The following is an 18776-nucleotide window of genomic DNA, read 5'->3' as shown; positions in this document are numbered from 1 at the left end:
CCCGGTGACACAGGGTCCCCGGGGCTGATGGAAGGGACCGCGGACACTCGGGCTCGGCGGACAGGCGGGCAGGGGGAGAGCCCCGCGCCGGGCGAGCAGCAGCAAGGGTGAGGCGGGGGCACTGCCGGGGAGCACGGGCCGTGCAGCCGGCAGGTCGGACCCTCGGTATTTCTCTCACTTTAGCAGTATGTCCCTTCAGAGAACTTTTTGTTTGTTTGTTTTTCGACACAGTGTTTATGCATCAGACACAGACTATTTCATTCTAACAAATTTATTTTCTCAATCAGCTCTTACGGAATCACTACTCAAATTAAATTACAATCAAATTATCACATCAAAAGATACCCTTATTACCTAACAACTGTCCATATTTTCATTTCATTTTGATTTGTGCTCGTCTGAAAAAAACACGTAATACAAGATCTGGGGAAAAAATAAATTACCGTTTTGCAGCAGTTCATAGGTATTCTGAATAAAATATTAAAAGAAGTCATTTAATGAAAATATAAAGCAAATTTTTTTTTTTAGATCAACAACGGATCTAACAATTCTATATTGCCGTCTTTTTGAAAAGTCTGTTTATTAAAACCTACCAAAAACACTGCTTGGAAATGGCAGTATTATATAATCACATCCACAGCACCCATTCAATCAAAGTTGGCAACGGATTTAGGAGAGGAGAAGTTCAGATAAGTGCAGCTGCAGATGCTCAGTCCTTCTAAATCCCTTTATCTGAATCAGTCCAGAAATAAAAAATAAAAATATTAATAAAAAAAATATTAGCAGTGGATTTTTTATGACTCTTCCATGATGATTGGCAGCCGTCAGGAACAGGACTTTGACAGCCCTAAATTATTTCCCTTTCTTTCCCTGGTTCCTTTAATTCATGCAAAGTCCTTCTACAGAGCTCGAACTTTAGGGACCAACAACCTCTCCTTCTCTCACCCTCCCCCTGGCGTCTGTCCCTCCCCCCTTTCTCCTCAGGGTCAGTTTTCTCCGCGTGCGGGCATTTATTTCCATATTTTTGTTCTACAGCTATACCTATATATATAGATAAATATATATATATGTATTTGCTTCCCTATTCAGCCTGCTTGTTTTTAGTGCTGTGTGCATATTTTTTTTTTTCCTGGAAAAAGTGGACCCTTTCATTTTGCAGAATATATAGATATATAGATATATATGTTTTCAGAGTGGATATCTGCCTTGCACCAAAATTCTACGGTTTGGCCAAGAAAAACAGGGTGCTGGAATGCAGCAGGCACCCTCTGATTAACCAGATTATTTTTCTTCTGCTTCCCTTTTTTGACTGCTCCCATTGAAAAAAAAAATTAAAAAGAGGGAGAGAGAAAGGAGAAAAAAAGTTTCTGTGATTCATAGAAGAGAGCCCTTTTGGGGATGGGGGGAAGAGTGCACGGGGGGGGGGCGGGGAGAGGAGGAGGGAAGAGAAGAAGCGCAGACAGTGGTGTTCCTTACTGCGAGAAGGGGATAATTTGGAGAAAAATAAAAACAAAAATAAAATTTAAAAAGCCCAAGCCCACCCCCCAAGCCCTTTCCCCACAACCAACCAACCAACCAACCAACCCCCCGGCACATCTGCAGTTTTGGTGCATTATGCATCTCCACCCCGTTTTCCCAACACGGTCTAAACGCTCTCGCTCGGATCGACCTTCTCCACCGCTCCCTATTGGTATCGATCTTATATATATATAGATGCACGCTTATATCCATATATATATAAACACAAGCAGTCTGAACGAGCCTGGATCGTGTGTGTGTGTGTGTGTGTGTGTGTGTGCGCGCGTGTGTGTCTGTGTGAGCGTGCGGCTGTGCGCGGCGGTGCCGGAGCCGGTGGCGGTGCCGGCGGCGGTGCCCGGCCCGGCCTGGCCCGCGCTGCCCCGCGCTGCCCGGCCCGCCCGCGGTGCCCCTCACTGCACGCTGGTCTGCAGTCCGTGGTGAGGGGGCGGCGTGTCGGAGTTGACGGTGCCGACCTGGGAGTAGACATCGTCGGGGGTCTGCTGCTGGATCCCCGGGGGGGTCATCCGTTTCTCTTTCTGCCTCCGATTGCAAAACCAAACCCTGACCACCTCCTTCTCCAGCTGCAGGCTGTCCGCTAGGTTCGTAATCTCCTGGGCGGAGGGCTTGGGGCATTTCAGAAAGTGGCTCTCCAAGGCCCCCTTGACACTCACCTCGATGGAGGTCCGCTTCTTCCTCTTCCTGCCCTGGGCGGCGATCTTGTCGATGCTGGTGGGACTGCCCGTGGAAGAGTCGGCTTCCTCCAGCCACTTGTTCAACAAAGGCTTCAGCTTGCACATGTTCTTGAAGCTGAGCTGCAGGGCCTCGAAGCGGCAGATGGTGGTCTGCGAGAAGACGTTGCCGTAGAGGGTGCCCAGCGCCAGCCCCACGTCGGCCTGGGTGAAGCCCAGCTTAATCCGCCGCTGCTTGAACTGCTTGGCGAACTGCTCCAGGTCGTCGGAGGTCGGCGTGTCCTCGTCCGAGTGCGGGTCGTGGCTGTTGACGCCGCCGTGGTGCGGCGGGTGGTGCCCGGGATGCTGGTGGTGGTGGTGGTGGTGATGCCCGGGGTGCTCGCCCAGCTCCGGCGTCTCGCCGCGCACGAGCCCCGGGTGCACCAGGCTCTGACCGCCGGGGGGGGGGCTCAACATGCCGTTCACCGTGAAACCCCCGGGCTGCGAGTAGAGGAGCGACTGCTGCTGCTGCTGCCCGCCGGCCATGGAGGGTAGGTGGGCGGCCGCCGCCGCCCCCCAGGCCGCCGGGTGCCCCTGGTGCGGGGGGCCCAGGTGGGGCGGCCGGTGGTGCAGCGCCGCGCCCGAGTGCAGGTCGTCGCGTCCGCCGCTGCCCTTGACGTCGGGCGGCGGCGGCGGCTGCTGGGGGCTGCCCGTCATGCCCACGGGGCTGCCGGACCAGGGCGAGCCCGCTTCGGCGGCAGCGGCGGCGGCGGCGGCGGCGGCGGCGGCGGCGTGGGGCAGGGCTGTCACCCACTGGTGGGCATGGCTCAGCATATGGCCGCCGTTGCTGGCGGCCATGGCGCCCGGCATGAAGTCGCTCTGGACCATCTTGGCCGCCGGGTCGCCGCGGTAGCCGCCCGCCACCGAGGTGACGGCCACGCTCCCCGGCTGCATGCCGCCGCCGCCGCCGCCGCCGCCGCCGCCCGAGTCCGCGTGGACGATGGAGCCGGCCGCCAGGATGCCGTTGCCGGGGAGGTAGGGGTTAGAGGTGGCCGCGGCCATCCCGCGCCCGCCGCCCGCCGCTCGCCCCCGCCGCGCCGCAGACGCCGCTGCGCCGCCGCCGCCGGCTGCCGGGCGCCCGCCGCGAGCGCCCTTGCCCGGCGCTGCCGGGGCCGCTGCCGGGGCCGCCGCCCGCGCCGCCGCCGCCGCCGCCGCCTTCCCAGCCTCGCCGGGGCGCCGGGGCGCGGGGTTCACCTGCTAGCGCTCCGCTGCGCGCTCTCCTCCGCCCGTCCGCCGGCCGTCCTGCCTCCGCTCCGCGGCGCGCTCGTTGCGGTCACCGGCTCTCTCTTCGCCTTTTATATTTTTTCAGCTTTTCTTTTTTTTTTTTTCCAAAAAAAGAGAAATATTTAGCTGTACATGTAGTTTTCCTCCGCCTTCTTCTCGCCCGGGTTTGCTGCTCGCAGGGAGGAAACCAAACAAAGGCTAAAAAGCGAAAAAAAAGGGGGGGGGGGGGATCAAAAAGCCCCCGTGCCTTCTCCCCTCCGCTCCCCTAGGAGTACATCTCCTCCTCTCAGCCTTCCCCTCTCAGAGTGAAACTTTTCCTTTTCTTCTTCCTTTAAGGCTTTGTGTGTGGTTATATTTTCCTTTTTTTCTGCCTCTCTCTCTGTCTTTCTCTCCTCGGTTCCTCGATCTCCTTTTGCTCTGTTAATTGCAAGTTTTGTTGGTGTCCTAAGAAAACTTCCTGTGATGATGATGGTGGTGATGGTGGTGATGATGCATTTCTCAAAGTTGTGCTGTTGTTGAAGCACTTTGTCCCCTTTGAAACAAGAGTCCTGCCGGAGCCTTCTTGCTAGAGTCACGCTCTGGATAAGACATTTTTTTCTCTCTACCTTTCCTTTTGGCGGTCGGAAAAAAAAAGTAAAAAGAAATTTAAAAAGTTGAATTTTGTCGTTACCTCGCGATTTGTTTCTTTCCCTCTCCCGCTCTCTCTCTCGCTTGGTTTGTTGTCTTTTTTTTTTTTTTTTTTGGTTGTGTTTGTTTTGCTTTTTATTTTAATTCCAGCAGTTGGTCGAGGGAGGAGGCGGAGGAGGAGCGCCTTGGTGGAGAGGTGTGTGTATGTGTGTGTGCATATATGGTATCCTTTATACACTAACTCCAGCGGGGAAGTTGGCTGCCGGGCTGGCAGCGCGCACTGGCGGTGCCGGAGTCCCGCCGCTCGCCTCTCCCCGCCTCCCTCTCTCGGGCCGTGCCCGCGCCCTCCCTCCTCCCTCCGCCCCCCGCCCTCCCCGCTCCAGTCCGTCCGTCCGTCCGTCAGTCCCTCCCTCCCTCCCTCCCTCCCGCCGCCGCCCGCGCCGCGAGCGCCCGGCCCCGCCGCGAGGACGCGGCCGCGCCGCCCCCGCCGATTGGCTGCGCGCCCCGTGACGGACAGCGCGCCGCCGGCCGCGCGGCCCCCCTTCCGGCCGTTCCGATTGGCTGCTTTTTAATTTAGGCGAAGTGGCGTCGGAGATGGAAGTTGCCCCCCCTTGCTTCTATCCCTCCTCCCTCTCCCCTTCCTCCTTCCTCCTCCCTCCCTCCCTCCCTCCCTCCGCCTCTTAACTCTTCCTGCCCGGCGGACATACCGCTCGGAGCTCTCCCGCCGTCGCCGCTCGGGCAGGAGCGAGTGCGAGCGGTAATAATTAATACCAGCAGTAATAACGACAATAATAACGACGCCGGCACTGGGCTGGATTCGGAAAGGCGTTTGTGCCAAGGTGTCACCATCGGGCACACGCGCCCTCTTCTCTCCCACCGGCAGTGCCCGTACCGGCATTCGGAGCTGGCCCCCCCTGCGCTCAGCCCCTGAGGCACCCGCCCCCCGCCCGCCCCCTCCTCCCTTTGTCCGTCCCCGCACCCCGGGGTGCGCCCCGGACCCCGGCAGCCCGTCCGCAGCCGTCACGCCGGGGGGCTGGCCCGGCAGCGCCGGAGAAGGGCCGCCCCGTCGGCGGGGGAGGTGGCAAGGGGAGCCGGCGTCCGGGCTTGCCCTGCGCGCTGCGGTCTGCTCGCAGGGAGCCAGCCCAGCGGCATGAAACGCTGTATTATTTCTCGTCCAGCGGAAAGAGTTAAGGGGGGCGGGGGAAGGCGGGGGGCGCGGGGGAGAGATGCGACCGAGCGGAAACACTGCGCGCAGGCAACCTCAGTGAACCACGGAGAAAGAGAAAGTGGCAACAAAAACAAGGGCAAATTGAACGCTCCTCGGGGACCGCCGGTGCAATAACACCGCTCGGACACGGAGGGGACACGGCGCTGCCAGTGACCGCCTCGCCGCGCGGCGCCGTCCCACGCGCGCTCCCGGGTGGCGGGGGCCGCGCGAAGACAACGCGCGGTGCGGGCACGGGAATGGGCAGCGTCGTCCCCCGCATGGCCCTGCCCGCCCCGCTCCCTCCTCCGCTCGCTGAATAACCCGGCCCTGGGAGGCGGTGAGCTGCGTCCCGCTGGCAGCGCCCTCCATGCCGTCCCGCTCCCGCCGCGCTCGGCAGCCGGTGCTCGGGGCTCCCTCCAGCCCCCGGCTGGCACGGCACGAAGTACCACGGCAGGTCGGGTTAGAAAAAACATTCAAGTGAAGCGTACGGATCTTAAGGGCGCTGGTAACTAAACACCAAACATAATAATTTTATATATATATATATATATATATATATATATATATATATATATGTATGTATGTATGTGTATATATGTATATATATATATATGTATATATATGTGTGTATATATATATGTGCATATATATAGGTATATATATTTGTTCCCATGCGTCCTCCAAAGGTTTCTTTTTATATATATAAAAGATCCAACACAGATTTCATTGAATAAATCTGAGATCTCCAGGTGCAGACGTTTGAATAGTCAGTGCCAGAACCCCATGTTTTCCTTTCCAGCCGATTTTGCTTGGATCAAGCTCAAAAACCGAGTGAGTCTCGTGGTTTTGTTTACACTGAATGGGGAGGATAGGAACGGTGCCATGGGGCCGTCTTTCATTAATATACAGTGAGGATTTTGTCTAAATTACTGCTATGAATTTCACAGTACACGCTTTCAAAAGCCGTCTCAGGTGGCCTGATGAAACGTGATAGCGCCTCTGCAAACAGATCTACTTTCTTAATAAAAAAGGAAGGTGTGGGGGGTGGAGAAATCCCCCAAAAATAAAGAAAAAAAAAAAACAAACCACCGTACACCCTCATAACAGAGACAACAAAAAATAAAGCTCAGGCTGGAGTATGGTCTTTTATTTAAAAAATATCCCAACAAAAACAAACAACCAACTTCGTTCCCCAACTCTTCCCACCCCCTCCCTTGCAGAGTGAGATTGTTTTGTCTGGAAAAAAATCCAAAGTATAACAAGGGGAGAACAGTTAGTGCTGATTTTCATTTGCATAAATTTTCATATATTTTGGTGAAAATAATAGACTAGTGGAGAGCGGGGCTTAGTGGAGTCAGTGCAAAGGAAAATCTTAACATGGATCGTTTCGCTGGAGTTGAGAACATGCTTTTTTCCCCCTGTCACCTTATTAAAATCAAAAATTAAAAAAAAAATCTCTAAATCCTGGGAGTTTGATCGGTAAGTGTTTTACATTTTTTTATCTACTTTTGTTTTCTTTAAAGACTTCTGGATATATATTTTCAAAAGCTTAGGACAAGACAGGGAAACCCATGGCAACTGCCTGGAAGGAAACAGGCTGGAAAAAAATGGGAAAGAGAAAGGGAAAAAAAATCCCACCAGCAACAAAAAGCACCTTAGTGAAATATTACATAAAAAGCATGGATTCATTCCAAAGCTCAAGGCAGCAAAGCAATTCTTCAGCGCTGGAAAGTATTTCTGGTTACTACTTCACTTTTCTGGGCACTGTTAATTATTGTAACACCAAGACTCGGGGAGGCTGGGCCGGGGCGGGGGGGGGGGGGGGGCGTGGGGGGTGCGATGAAAGCTCTCGAAAATATTACAGATTTGTGAAGGGGAGGCGAGGCAGAGATGCGGGCTGTTTTCAAACGCGGCTTCCAGGGGGCGGGGGGGTCGCCCGGCGGGCGGGGAGGGGGCCCGGCCGGTGCAGCGGGCGGGAGAGGGGCCGGGGCCGAGCCGGGGCGCGGTGACCCGAGCACCTGCCGGCGAAGGGACAGGCGCGGGGGAGGCAGGGGAAGGTGCGGAGCGGCGTGCACGCACAGGGTTAATATTGTAACTAGGGAACAGACGGTTAAGCACAACATCTAGAGCTCTGTAGTGAAAGTCCATCAGAAAGAGTATAATCAATCAAAACTAACCAGGACATCCCTTCATTTTATTCTCCAAGGAGATTGGGGCTGGAGGATTACAGACCAGATTTCACTTTGTTTCTCTCTCTTGACAATCTTGCCTGTCTCTCCGCTGTCCCCGAATTCCATCCAATTGCGAGGTGTAGTCTGATGATCTGAAACTCTTCTATAGCTTTTGGGTCAGTGTGATAAATAATGTGATAAATAATGTAGGATTAAATTAACAGGCCAGATACCGCTCCTGAAAACTTTACAGAACCTTAAATATCCCATTATATGACTTTAAATTATTTTAATTTTACCCTGATTTTTGCATTTTTTTTTTTCCTTGCCACCTCTGGGCTGCTCTTTTGGATACACAATAGCTGGTGATCATTGTAATTTCCTAGAATTAGTTACTTCTTTGGAAACGGTCGATCGCCAAATCAATAAAATGGCTTGTAAAACTACGGAGGTATAGGTTTCAATTTGGGGGGGAGAAGAATCGCTCATTTTCCACTTCTTGTTGACGTGCCCAGCGTCTCTTTTGACTGGGGTTAACTCTGTGTGCTCCATCGGAACAGATGCCGTATAGAGCTGCTCCCTCAAGATCATTTGTTTCCTTGATGGGGGAACATTTCTGAGCAGAACATATTGGTTGCCATAGAGAAAGAAATAAAAGGAAGAACACTAGTCACATTAAGCTATATGTTTGTGCACTGGGCTTTAGATAAAAGGACCCCAGTTCAAGCCAGAGAGAACGGGGCCAGAGCAGAGCTTCTTAGCTTCACTAAAACTAGCTTTATTTTGTTTTGGACTTTTACGGTTGAAACATGTAAGCTAATTTTATTGGCTGTCGTTAATTTTATACGATACGGCTTGCTGAACAAAATCAACTTTGGGCGCGCTCCGCCTGGCGCCGGCCGGCCGCCAGGGGGCGCCCCGCGACGCCCCCTCCCCGCGCGCGGGCGGGGGCTGAGGGCGGCGGGGCGGTGGGGCCGGCCCCGCACACCGGGACACCCCGCACACCGGGACACCCGCACACCGGGACACCCCGCACACCGGCACTGCCCGCACACCGGGGCTGCCCGCCGTCGGGACACCCCGCACACCGGCGCTGCCCGCACACCGGGACACCCCGCACACCGGGACACCCCGCACACCGGCTGTCCCCGCACACCGGCGCTGCCCGCACACCGGCGCTGCCCGCACACCGGCTCTCCCCGCACACCGGCTGTCCCCGCACACCGGCACTGTCCGCACACCGGCGCTGCCCGCACACCGGCTCTCCCCGCACACCGGCACTGTCCGCACACCGGCGCTGCCCGCACACCGGCTCTCCCCGCACACCGGCTGTCCCCGCACACCGGCACTGTCCGCACACCGGCTGTCCCCGCACACCGGCTGTCCCCACACACCGGCACTGTCCGCACACCGGCTCTCCCCGCACACCAGCGCTGCCCGCACACCGGCTCTCCCCACACACCGGCACTGTCCGCACACCGGCTCTCCCCGCACACCGGCGCTCCCCGCCGCCAGGAGACCCCGCGTCGGGACAGCGCCCCGCAACTCCCGGGGCCGGCGGGCGGGGGGACAGCAGCGGGGGCTGCCGGTTCAGGGGCCACCCGAAAGTGTCCCAGGCGGTGCGGTGCCTCCAGCGGAGCCGAGGCCTGCAAGGGAGTGAGAGCGGTAATTAAACACAGGCACGGGCACCGCAGCTCGGGGTGCCACGCGGGGCTTTTTCTTTCTGGCCAAATAAGGCGCTTAAGCCTCTGGAGATGCAATAAAACGACTCGGGTTTTTTACATTATTTAATATTTAATCGCTGGATTAAACCTGGAAAAATGGCTAGTTTTCTTTTCCTTTTTTTAATTTTCTTTCTTTTAATTTTTCCCTCCTTTCCCCCTCCAACTGGCCACTCCTCCCCCCGGTCCCTTCCTGACTTATCTGTGTGCGGGAGCCAACGATAGAGCTAACGCCGGGCTCCCCCCGCCTCCTGCCCTGCCCGCACCGGCCGCGCACCCGGCACAAGTTTTCGGCGTCCGGGACACTCGCAGATTAACCTCAACTAAACACAACATCGACAGCGACCGCAGCTTAGCTCCACACAGCTCGGGTCTCTGTCCCTCCCCGAGCGCGCCTGCTCTCAGTCTTCCTTTACTCCTTTTCTCTCTCTGCTTCCCTCGCTGAGTGATTGCAACTGAGAAGTTTAGTTGGTGGCTTTTAGTTCTCGGGATTTTTCTAGTATGGGGAGGCGGGTTCGTTTTGTTTTATTTATTTATTTACTTTTTTTTTTTGTGGAATTCCCGCGCAAACACGGCTACTTCTCACCCCCCGCGCCCTCGTTCCCTGGCAGGACACAGGGCACGGGTGGACCCGCGTGGCTGCAGCGTCCTGAAACGCACCTGCGTCCTCCAGGGACGGGTGGGCAGCAGTGGCCACGGGGGCGGGAGTTTGAAGCCACTTTGTTCCCCCGTGGTGGAGCCCCACCAGTTTCCGTGCTACAAGGAAAGTTTTATTTCTTGCCTCCATAAGGAAAGACCAATTGGAATCCTGGAAATCACACAGCCCATAAATATGATAGAACCTGGCAAGATGAACTCCCCGCCTAAAAGCCTAACACATGCATAGGAAAAAAAAAAAAAAGTGAGAGAGAAAAGTAATCAAAGACAGAAAACGACCTACAAAAAATTACACTTTTCATTTAAAGTGTTCGTGGGTCTTCATTTGAAAAACGGAGTCAAGTCTCTGTGTGTATTGACCGTGAGGTAAAATGGTTGAGATATTTACAATAACAAAACTTTCCACCTACCGCTTTTGGCGCAATGAGCTCTAGGAATATTCCAGACTAGTAAAACATATTTCCAGAACGCAATTCTCCTCAGAATCGTGGTCGCTTGCTTGAGATTTGCAGTTTAGTGAACATTTTCCTCTCCTGTGAAGCGGGTGGGTTTTGGAGTTGAAAGACCCCAGCAAAGTTCATCATCCCGGGGTCGGGATTGAGCGGATTTCCCCCAGCTTTCTTCTGCGCGCCCCCCCCCCCCCCCCCCACCCCCCCCCCCGGCTTTCCTCAATCCTCCAAGCGTAACCTGCGTTATATTTTAAACAAAACAGGATTTAGAATCACAGCTCCTCTGCTGTGTGCCTGCACCAGTTAGCAGCAGCAGGAGACTAGGTACCGCAAGCGAAGAGAAAAACTGACGCTAAAACGAGCAACAAGTTAATTCGGCAAAAGTAAACTTTTCTGGCTGTCTTTTGGAAGAGTCCGGTCTGGCCAGGGTTGCCGGCTCCATGACTGCCGTGGCACCCCAACTGTAAGAGTGCTACAGAGTGCATTTTTTTCTCCCCCTTTTAAAAATAAATGCCTATTTTGTCCGAATGGACGCCTTTGGAAAACGGATGTAGAAGAGATACTGTCGTGGAAATAGTGAAAAGAAAGTGTTTACCGTATTTAGTATTCATTTACTTATAGTGGGAAATGATTAGGTATGTACTAATATAACCGTGGAGACCAACTGCCTAATTAGCATTTACAAATTAAAATGTTAAACATAAAGACATATTCCGTATACAGTCTGCTATATGTAAAACACATTCGTGCATAATACAGCAGTCAGCTGCAAACGTGAAGTTGACTGGCTTCCAGATACGTAGCGTTCTTGGCTAATGTGATCTGCTCTGGGCTTTTCAAGCTTACCCATACTGTAGTTCATAGTTCTTATGACCACGTTGATAGCTGCACTAGGGATATTACACTAACCAATCTGGAGAAAATAGGAAAATACACAGATTACTTTTAAAGGCTGATGATAATAATGACAAACACAATAGACAGGTGGATCATTTATCCATACCTTTTATTCTGAAGGCTTCACTCTGAACCTTATTTATTGTTTTGAGCATAACAAAGCATTTTGGGTTCTGTAATAAATTAGAACAATAATACAGAACTGCACATGCAAAGCAAGATTCCTTTATTTCCCAGCTGCATAATTTTGATATTACCCAACGTGTCTTGCTCAGGGTTCACCTCACACGGACTGTAATGAGAGTTGCCAAATGAATGGAACAATCTATCTGTTGACTTGAGCTCAACGTAGACACATTACATATGATGGAAACCTAATGCTCCCACCGATGTTAAAATCAGAGGGATACATAGTTTCAATCTGGACCCTTGAACATGTGGATTTTTATTAATAAGAATAATTGTGCATGTAACAACATTAAAAGGGGATTTACAAGTTGGAATCTTTAAAAAGAGACTGTGAAAACCTTAGCCCTGCTTTTATTAGACATGATATCATTCCGATTTGCGTGCTTGCCATCTCAATGGCGTTTCACATGTGATAAAAAAAAAAATCCATATGCATTACATAGATTTTCTTTTACACGCATAAGGACTGGAAGTCTTACAGTGGATATGAGGGTGAATAATTGTGATACACCAGAAAACAGTTTGTGCAGTTTGGCAGCTCTGGTTATTATTATTAGATTTTTTGACATTTGAACTTGTCTATTGTCTGAGGAGCTCAGTGCAGATTGCAGTAGGTCAACCTTAAGGCTGCTCTTTTTGGCATTGCACACAAACATGCACACGCTGTCTGTTCTCCTTGTGTGAATACAGCAGCTAGAGCTTTATCGTGCCTTTTTTTTTTTTTTTTTTAATGCACATCTATTTTTATTTATCTAATCGGCTTGGGGTTTTCACGGTCGTGTGATAAGTTTGTACGTGCCTTCATTTTACATCCATTCCTCCAGTCTATACATTTGCCTGATGTTGGATACTTTTAAGTACTCACTAGCTTTTACAGCAGTATAATTCCAGCATCATGACGTTTGATAAAAGGGACTTCAGTAGCCCTGGGATTAAATGACATATTTCCCCGCAGCTTCGCTCAACTCCATCATGACTCCTACAGTCAAAAGTTAACGTTATTCATCATCTCCTTGCATTTATTCCCTCCTCCCCTCTCTAAATTCAGCCCCACCACCCGACTTCTGAAACAATTTCTTGCTGCCCGCCAAGAGTTAGGGGGGCAGCATGTGGGGGGCGGAGGTGGAACTCGAAAGCCCGCCGCCGCCCCGCGTCCCCGGGGGACGATCCCCGCCCCGCCGGCCTTTCCGCGGGCGCGGAACGGGCCGCGGTCACGCCGAGGTCCGGCAAACGCCCTCCCGGGCGGGGCGGCAGGACCCACTTCTGAGAAGGAAAACGAGAAATAGGGATGGATTCCCCCCGGGGTGGGAGGGGGAAGAGGAGCAGGGAAACTGGATCAAACCCGATAGGAAAGTCAGTTTGCGCTGGGAAAAACTAGAGATTGCGTCTAAATAACTTTTCCCTGGAGTGATTTGCACGTCTTGCTTTCTTTTCTAGTTTGGTTGGTGTTTTAAATTGAAGCTTTTCCTTCATCTCCAGGGGTGAAGGCACTCGGGCCGAACAACAGCCCATCTCTTCTTGTAGCAGTCTGTCATTTAAATATGTATCTATATAGCTATGCATACATCCAGGCATATACGTCTGGTTTTGTTCCCCCCTTTACTTCCCTCTTCCCTCTTTAACAAGGGCCCGATAACGCGTTTAAGGCTTGTTATTTGAACTCTCTGATCAGCATGCAGAAATGTAATTGCAGCGTTTTTCATCAGGAAAGAAAGGAAAGAGAAAAGGGGGAGGAAATCCCCCCGCTCCCCTTCACACCCTTACACACACAGACACCCAGTGCTCTGTAATCGCTGAGTCACCGCACTGGGGGTCAGTGGGTAAACACGAAGGAGAGAGCAGCAGCTTATTGAAAACCTCGGCGCAAACTGCATCCGTCCTTATCTCCGGACTGTAGATCCCTCCCCTCCTTCTTCCCCTGGATTTATTGCTCCGGACTTGGGAAAGAGTGGCCCAAGTGCGGCCAGAGCCCTTTTTGTGAGACTGCATGTCCTCCTCAGGCGCAGTGGGACCCGCTTTGTTCCGGCGGGGTGGAAGGAAGAAATTTAACATTAAACTGCTATTTGGGCTGCCGGGAATGGGCGTTGTTTTGTGGGTGTGAGGGGAGAAGGAGGAAAGGGGGGAACAACGGCCAGTTCACCTAGGGATATAAAGAAAGCTTTCCCTTTCTCTGGGGTTGGGCTCTGATCTGGGCATATTTACTTCTGTTTAAACGCTATTGTTCCTGCCAGCCTTTGACACAAACAGAAGGAGCGGAGGGGGTGGTGGCGGGGGGGGGGGGGGGGGGGGGGAGAGATGGTGGTGGGGGGGGAGGTGGTGGCTGGAACAAAGCTGCTCAAACCCCAGCAACCCCCAAAGGCAGAGGAATACTTCTTTTTTTCCCTTTAAAAACGTATGTGACAAATCTTTCTGCTTGATGTTGTTTTCTGGGTTCCCCCACTCTCCCTGTGAGCTGACCAGAGTGCCTGGCTGTGATTCACTTACCAGGGCCCGTTTAGAGAGGTACATGTCCCCCTGGTAGGTGCCAGGGAGCCTCGAAGGGACAGCTTCTCCAGCCCCTGGGTCTCAAGGAGAAGACTTGAAATTGGTTTGTGTCAAGCCCTGCAGTGGGAAACAAAGAGGCAGAAATGTTGGGAGCCCAAGGAGGGCCTGAAACACAGAGAAGCATTGAGCTTCCCAGAGATGCTTCAGCTTCTCAGCGGGGGACAGAGCAGAATCCTTTTTGGGCTGTCTCTATACATTTGAGGGCTGGACTGTACAGCCCACATTGAATCAGAGTCATTGTGTGTAAATGAATAAGTGCACATTGTTTTGAGATGCTGCTATTGTATTTGGGGTTGGAGGGAGGAGAAGGTTATATTTTGTGTCTGTGTGTGCATGTGGGTCTATGTGCTTGCAAAAGGTGAGTGCAGATTGCAATAGTTGCTGCTCTATTTTTGTTTGTCAAACAGGGCCCTTCTCTTGGGAGAGGGGCATGTGGCGGATCCCAGCCCAGGATTACATTAATCAAAGCATTATTTCCCCAGGGATGTGCAGCACAAATGATAGTAAATCCTAATAAAATTGGATCGCTGAGAAATTGAACGCTTAAAGTAATCTGCTCTGCCTGATAAAAACTTCAAATTTATAAGATATTATGCATCCCCACCCCCAAACACCTTAGGTATCATCACTATGTGTGTATTATACAACTATCTGTAGGAGAGAAATCACTACTTAGTTTAACAGGCCCATCACTATTGAATATATACATAGATATGTGTTTGTATGAGCATGCACACATATATTGCACATGCACACATGCGCAGAGTCATAAAAGAAGCTAAAATATTTATACACATAACAATAATGACTATGGTCAACATTGTCAGGACTTTACATGCAACACCTTTGCTGTGGCAGGTGCTGTAGAAGGCTTGGACAAGGCTGTATGTGGTTGTGTACCAGCACTATAATCTTGCCTGGGGACTAAATTCTCTCTTGCTTTTTGCTGACACTCATCATAGACCTCCATGATGGCACCTGTGATCTCAAGCCACTGAGCAGCTTTGCTTTTTAAACACGGGACCACTGGGGTGGTATAAAAATAATTAAAAAAAATTAAAAATATATGAACATGAGTATTTGAAGGTGAATTTAGAAAGGTTTTGAGGGGATGAGTTTCAGAAGGAAACTGTGTTGGGCTGGATAGGAGGAGTTGAAAGAAGGAAAGATATTCCCAGACCAGTTATTAAGTGTCAGACATGCAGCATACTGTGTCCACAGTTTTTCAGTACTGGATCTAGATCTGTGTCCACTAGATCTTTCAGTACTTTCAGCCCAGGCCACCACCTTGCTGACATGGGCCAGCAAAGATCAGGGTAGCTGCTGGTCATTCACTAGCTTCAGACCCTCAGACTCAGCTACTTCCTCTCTGCAGAAAGAAAAGTTTATTTATAATTGTTGCCATAGGACATGACAATAGGCTCAAAGAGATCCACTGTCCAGCAGAAAAACAAAAAATTGCTTTCTCTTCCTCCCCAACCCCCCCAAGATCGCTGTGCTTCCATATGTGTAGGGGGCAGAAGGCATTTCCACTCACCCAGCTGAAACTTTGAAAGACTGTGAGCCTCCCCCGGCGTTATAAATGCCGAACATTCCTCCTACCCTCGCGTCCCGGGACCCTGTTACCCCCGCGGGAGCTGGCCCTGCCTCGGGCCCCCGTTCGTGACCGGTCCTGCCGACTGCTTTGCGGCCGAAGAGTCCCGCACTCCTCTCCCTACCCTTGTCATCGCTAGGCAGACCGAAGGCTGCTTGTTCCTTTTCCCAGCGTGGGGTTTTCCTTGCCCGACCCGGCCCCGGGGGCTTGCGGAGAAGGGCGGGCGGCGGTGGTCCCGGCAGCACAGCGCCCCGCAGCCTGCCCTGGCCTCCTGGTCTCTGTCCTCCCTGCCTGCAGACAGGGAAGCGGCGGAGGGGAGCTGAGCCCTCTCCCAACCCCGAAATGACGCAGCCCCTCTTCCAACATCGTCTCCCGTTTGGGCTGGCTCCATTTCAGAAGCCGTCTCCCCCCACCCCCTTCTTCCCAGCCTTCCTCCTTCCTCCTCCTCCTCGCCTCACCGTCACTCTCAAACACCCCCCCCCTCCCCACGCCTCGCGCCCGCTTCCCCCCGCCGCCCCAGACTCCTTCCTCAGGACCGTGGGATGCGGGTGAGCTCTGGTGAGAGTTGCCGGTCTCCATTTCTAAGCGGGGAGCCGCCGGGAGCGGTGAGGCAGCCGTCACGGGGGGGAAGCGGTCGGGCGGTGAGGGAGGCGATGACTGACGGAAGCAGGGGGGTCCGCACCCCCTCTCTCCCCATCTGGAGCAGCCGCTGCTCCCGGGAAGGTGCAGCCCCCGCGCCCCTCGGTGGGCAGCAATGCCCCGCGCCGCGCTCCCGCACCACTCCCCTCGCCCTCCCCCACGCGTGTGCGGACGGCATGGACACCCACTCACCTCGCCACTGACGGTGCCTTTCTTACACACCTCCACCCCCCCCCGGCCAAAAAATACCAAAAACCCAGCAAAGACTAACTATTTGCATAGCGTTCGGCATCCTCGCTCAGTATTTATCCCCACTTTTTTTTATCACCCGTCTACCTCCGCCCAGACCGGCCCTTCTGGCCCACCCCACTCCCCCGCATCCCGGGTGCAACCGGATGGCAAAAATCAAAGCTGGCTCCAATTTACCCCAGTTGTCTTCCTTTGAACACTCATAAGGTAGGTATGGTGGGATGCTGCGCTCCCACTCCCCATGTGCTCAGTGAGGTGCCTTCCTCTCCACCCTCTCCCCCCCCCCGCCCCGCTCTCTATTCCTTAATTGGCTGTATCTTGATGTGCACTTGTTTTGTTTAGCCTATTTTACCATTGCGGACGAGATAGGCAGGAAAAGGAGCGTTTGACTTGGTATGTCTCTGATTTTTTTTCCTCTCTCCCTGCCTTCTGAAGTTAATTTGCATTCGAGGTCTAATTCATGTTTCAAAATCATGCCATTTGAGGACCATATAGGAACAGGGCATTCGTTTCTATTTTTGAGGAGGAGCCTCTCCTGCATTTGCTCCTTTCTGTATAATTTCATTGTGTGCACAAGTGACAGGGATTTGCATCAGTTATTTTGCAATTTATTTTTTAAAAGAGTTGGATCAAATTTTCTTATTTTTAAAATTGCCGAGGGAGCAAATACTAGGCATTAGAAAAGGAGCATACATTATTAACAATGTTGCAAACTTAGTCACAGACTATATATTCATATATATGTATTAATCTGCATTCCTTGGAGTTGGATTTCTGCCTCCTGAACATCTGATTTTGATGAGAGAAATCAGTCAGAGAAAGTCAACTATACAAATACTAAATTGTGTTTGTAGCTCCTCACATCTATTTACAGGTGATTTTACTGCTGTTTGCTACTCTTGCTCCAGCACTTAGTAATTATTTCACTCCAGCATGGCATTTCATAGGATTAGATGCTGCTTTACTCATTAAAGAGTTTCCAGTTTATCCAGGCATAACTTTCATCCACATCTCTGGAAATAGCTATGTGGCCTTGTGGACTTTATGTAAAAAGTATAAAATATAAATGGACATATAAAAAGATTAGATTGTATCCATGGTTCTTTCAGTTCTCTGGATATGATGGAGAATTAATCTATGTTGAGGCCTTTATGGGTCCTTTAAGGACTTCTTTCATGTATTTTATTTGTATCTATAAAATGAATTTTCTTTTTGTATGTAGTGATTACATGAATGGCATATGTTGCATAATATGCATATGAGGCCTTTCAAGTATTTCTGTACGCACACAAATTTATTTTTCACAAATGTATGTGTATGTGTACGTATGTGTTTATACATGTGTGTGAATAAAAAACATGCTGGAAGAGAAAACTGCCCCAAATAAAAAATATTCATAAAGGAAACGCTGTTAAAATAGTTCACTGAGAGTTGGTATCTGGTACATTGCAAAAGTCACTTTAGTTGCAGACTTTACTGTAAATACCTACATACACCCCCATCTCAGCATAAAAATCCTTCTGTATGTAATTTCCCTTCTAGAACTAACTAAATGGGACTATGAATTATGCCTAAAAAGATGCCACTGATATGAAAAACTTATAAAATAGTAATGGAATATGGAATTTTATACAGTGCCAACAACTTTAGCATGATTCTTGGCATAAGCAATTTAGTGCAGTTTTATTTGTCTGAACCAGAATGATATTACAAAGTGAATTAATAGAACATTAGTACTGAAAAAAAGAAACAGTTCTTCCTTTGAAATATGAAGTGCCACTAACTTGAGATGAAACCTGAAAGTCAGTGAATAATATATGGGAAATATTAATATTTTAAATGTATCATATTTAAAATTGCTGTGAACTTAAACAAGATTTCATATCAAGAAAAACCAAGTAATTCATTTTAGGTTCTAATCTTATATGCAACGCTTTACAAATGAAGCAACTCACTAAAGAAGAAAAGTCAGGTATGTAAGCATATCTTGTTATTTTTCACATGAAATATGGTCATTATGGAATATGAATTTAATTTTGGAAATTATAAAAACGAACACTTATTTTATTATTTCTACTACAATACAAGAAAAACATTTTTAAGTAGCTGATTAATTGGATGAAATGGACTGATATGGTCCATAATACCTGCATAGGCTTTTATACCTTGTGAAACCCCACCACAGTGGGACCTTTATAAAAAGTGTGAAGTCAAGTAATGCAATCATATTTTATATTTAGAATGGGAGTTGATATGATTCAGTTTAATGTTGTGAAAAAGTGAGCCCTCTGGCACTTGGCATTAAATTATTTTAAAATTACTCCTTCAAGTAAAGTTAGGAGAAAGACTGTACCATGGTTGA

The 18776-nt window shown here is 50.7% G+C and overlaps 1 protein-coding gene and 2 long non-coding RNA genes across 18 annotated transcripts in view; 1 reads left to right on the top strand and 2 right to left on the bottom strand.

The window, feature by feature from the left end:
* Nucleotides 1–255: 255 nt before the first annotated feature.
* Nucleotides 256–3248, bottom strand: POU3F3 (POU class 3 homeobox 3). Its single transcript, XM_021538184.2, has one exon. The coding sequence runs from the start codon at nt 3246–3248 to the stop codon at nt 1929–1931; it is 1320 nt and encodes a 439-aa protein (XP_021393859.1). The 3' UTR covers nt 256–1928.
* A 3348-nt stretch (nt 3249–6596) lies between these two features.
* Nucleotides 6597–18776, top strand: part of LOC110474635 (uncharacterized) — a 52163-nt gene continuing 39983 nt past the window's right edge. For 5 of the 16 annotated variants that reach the window (XR_013339511.1, XR_002466127.2, XR_002466129.2 and 2 more), the window contains exons 1-2: nt 16028–16131; nt 16512–16621. This is a non-coding gene — a long non-coding RNA (uncharacterized LOC110474635). Of the gene's footprint in view, nt 6784–16009; nt 16132–16511; nt 16622–16756; nt 16808–18326; nt 18387–18776 lie in introns of those variants that run through there. The other 11 variants (XR_002466128.2, XR_002466130.2, XR_002466119.2 and 8 more) reach the window with 9 other exon arrangements.
* Nucleotides 11292–15972, bottom strand: LOC116183242 (uncharacterized). The gene is made up of 3 exons (XR_004147818.2): nt 14777–15972; nt 13873–13989; nt 11292–12367 (listed from the first exon to the last, which is right to left on the bottom strand). It is a non-coding gene; the product is annotated as an uncharacterized LOC116183242 (long non-coding RNA).

This window comes from Lonchura striata, chromosome 2 (assembly GCF_046129695.1).
Source record: "Lonchura striata isolate bLonStr1 chromosome 2, bLonStr1.mat, whole genome shotgun sequence".
In the NCBI taxonomy this organism is placed as follows: domain Eukaryota; kingdom Metazoa; phylum Chordata; class Aves; order Passeriformes; family Estrildidae; genus Lonchura; species Lonchura striata.
The sequence above is the reverse complement of the archived record's forward strand: the minus strand, read 5'-3'. Positions and strand labels throughout refer to the sequence as shown.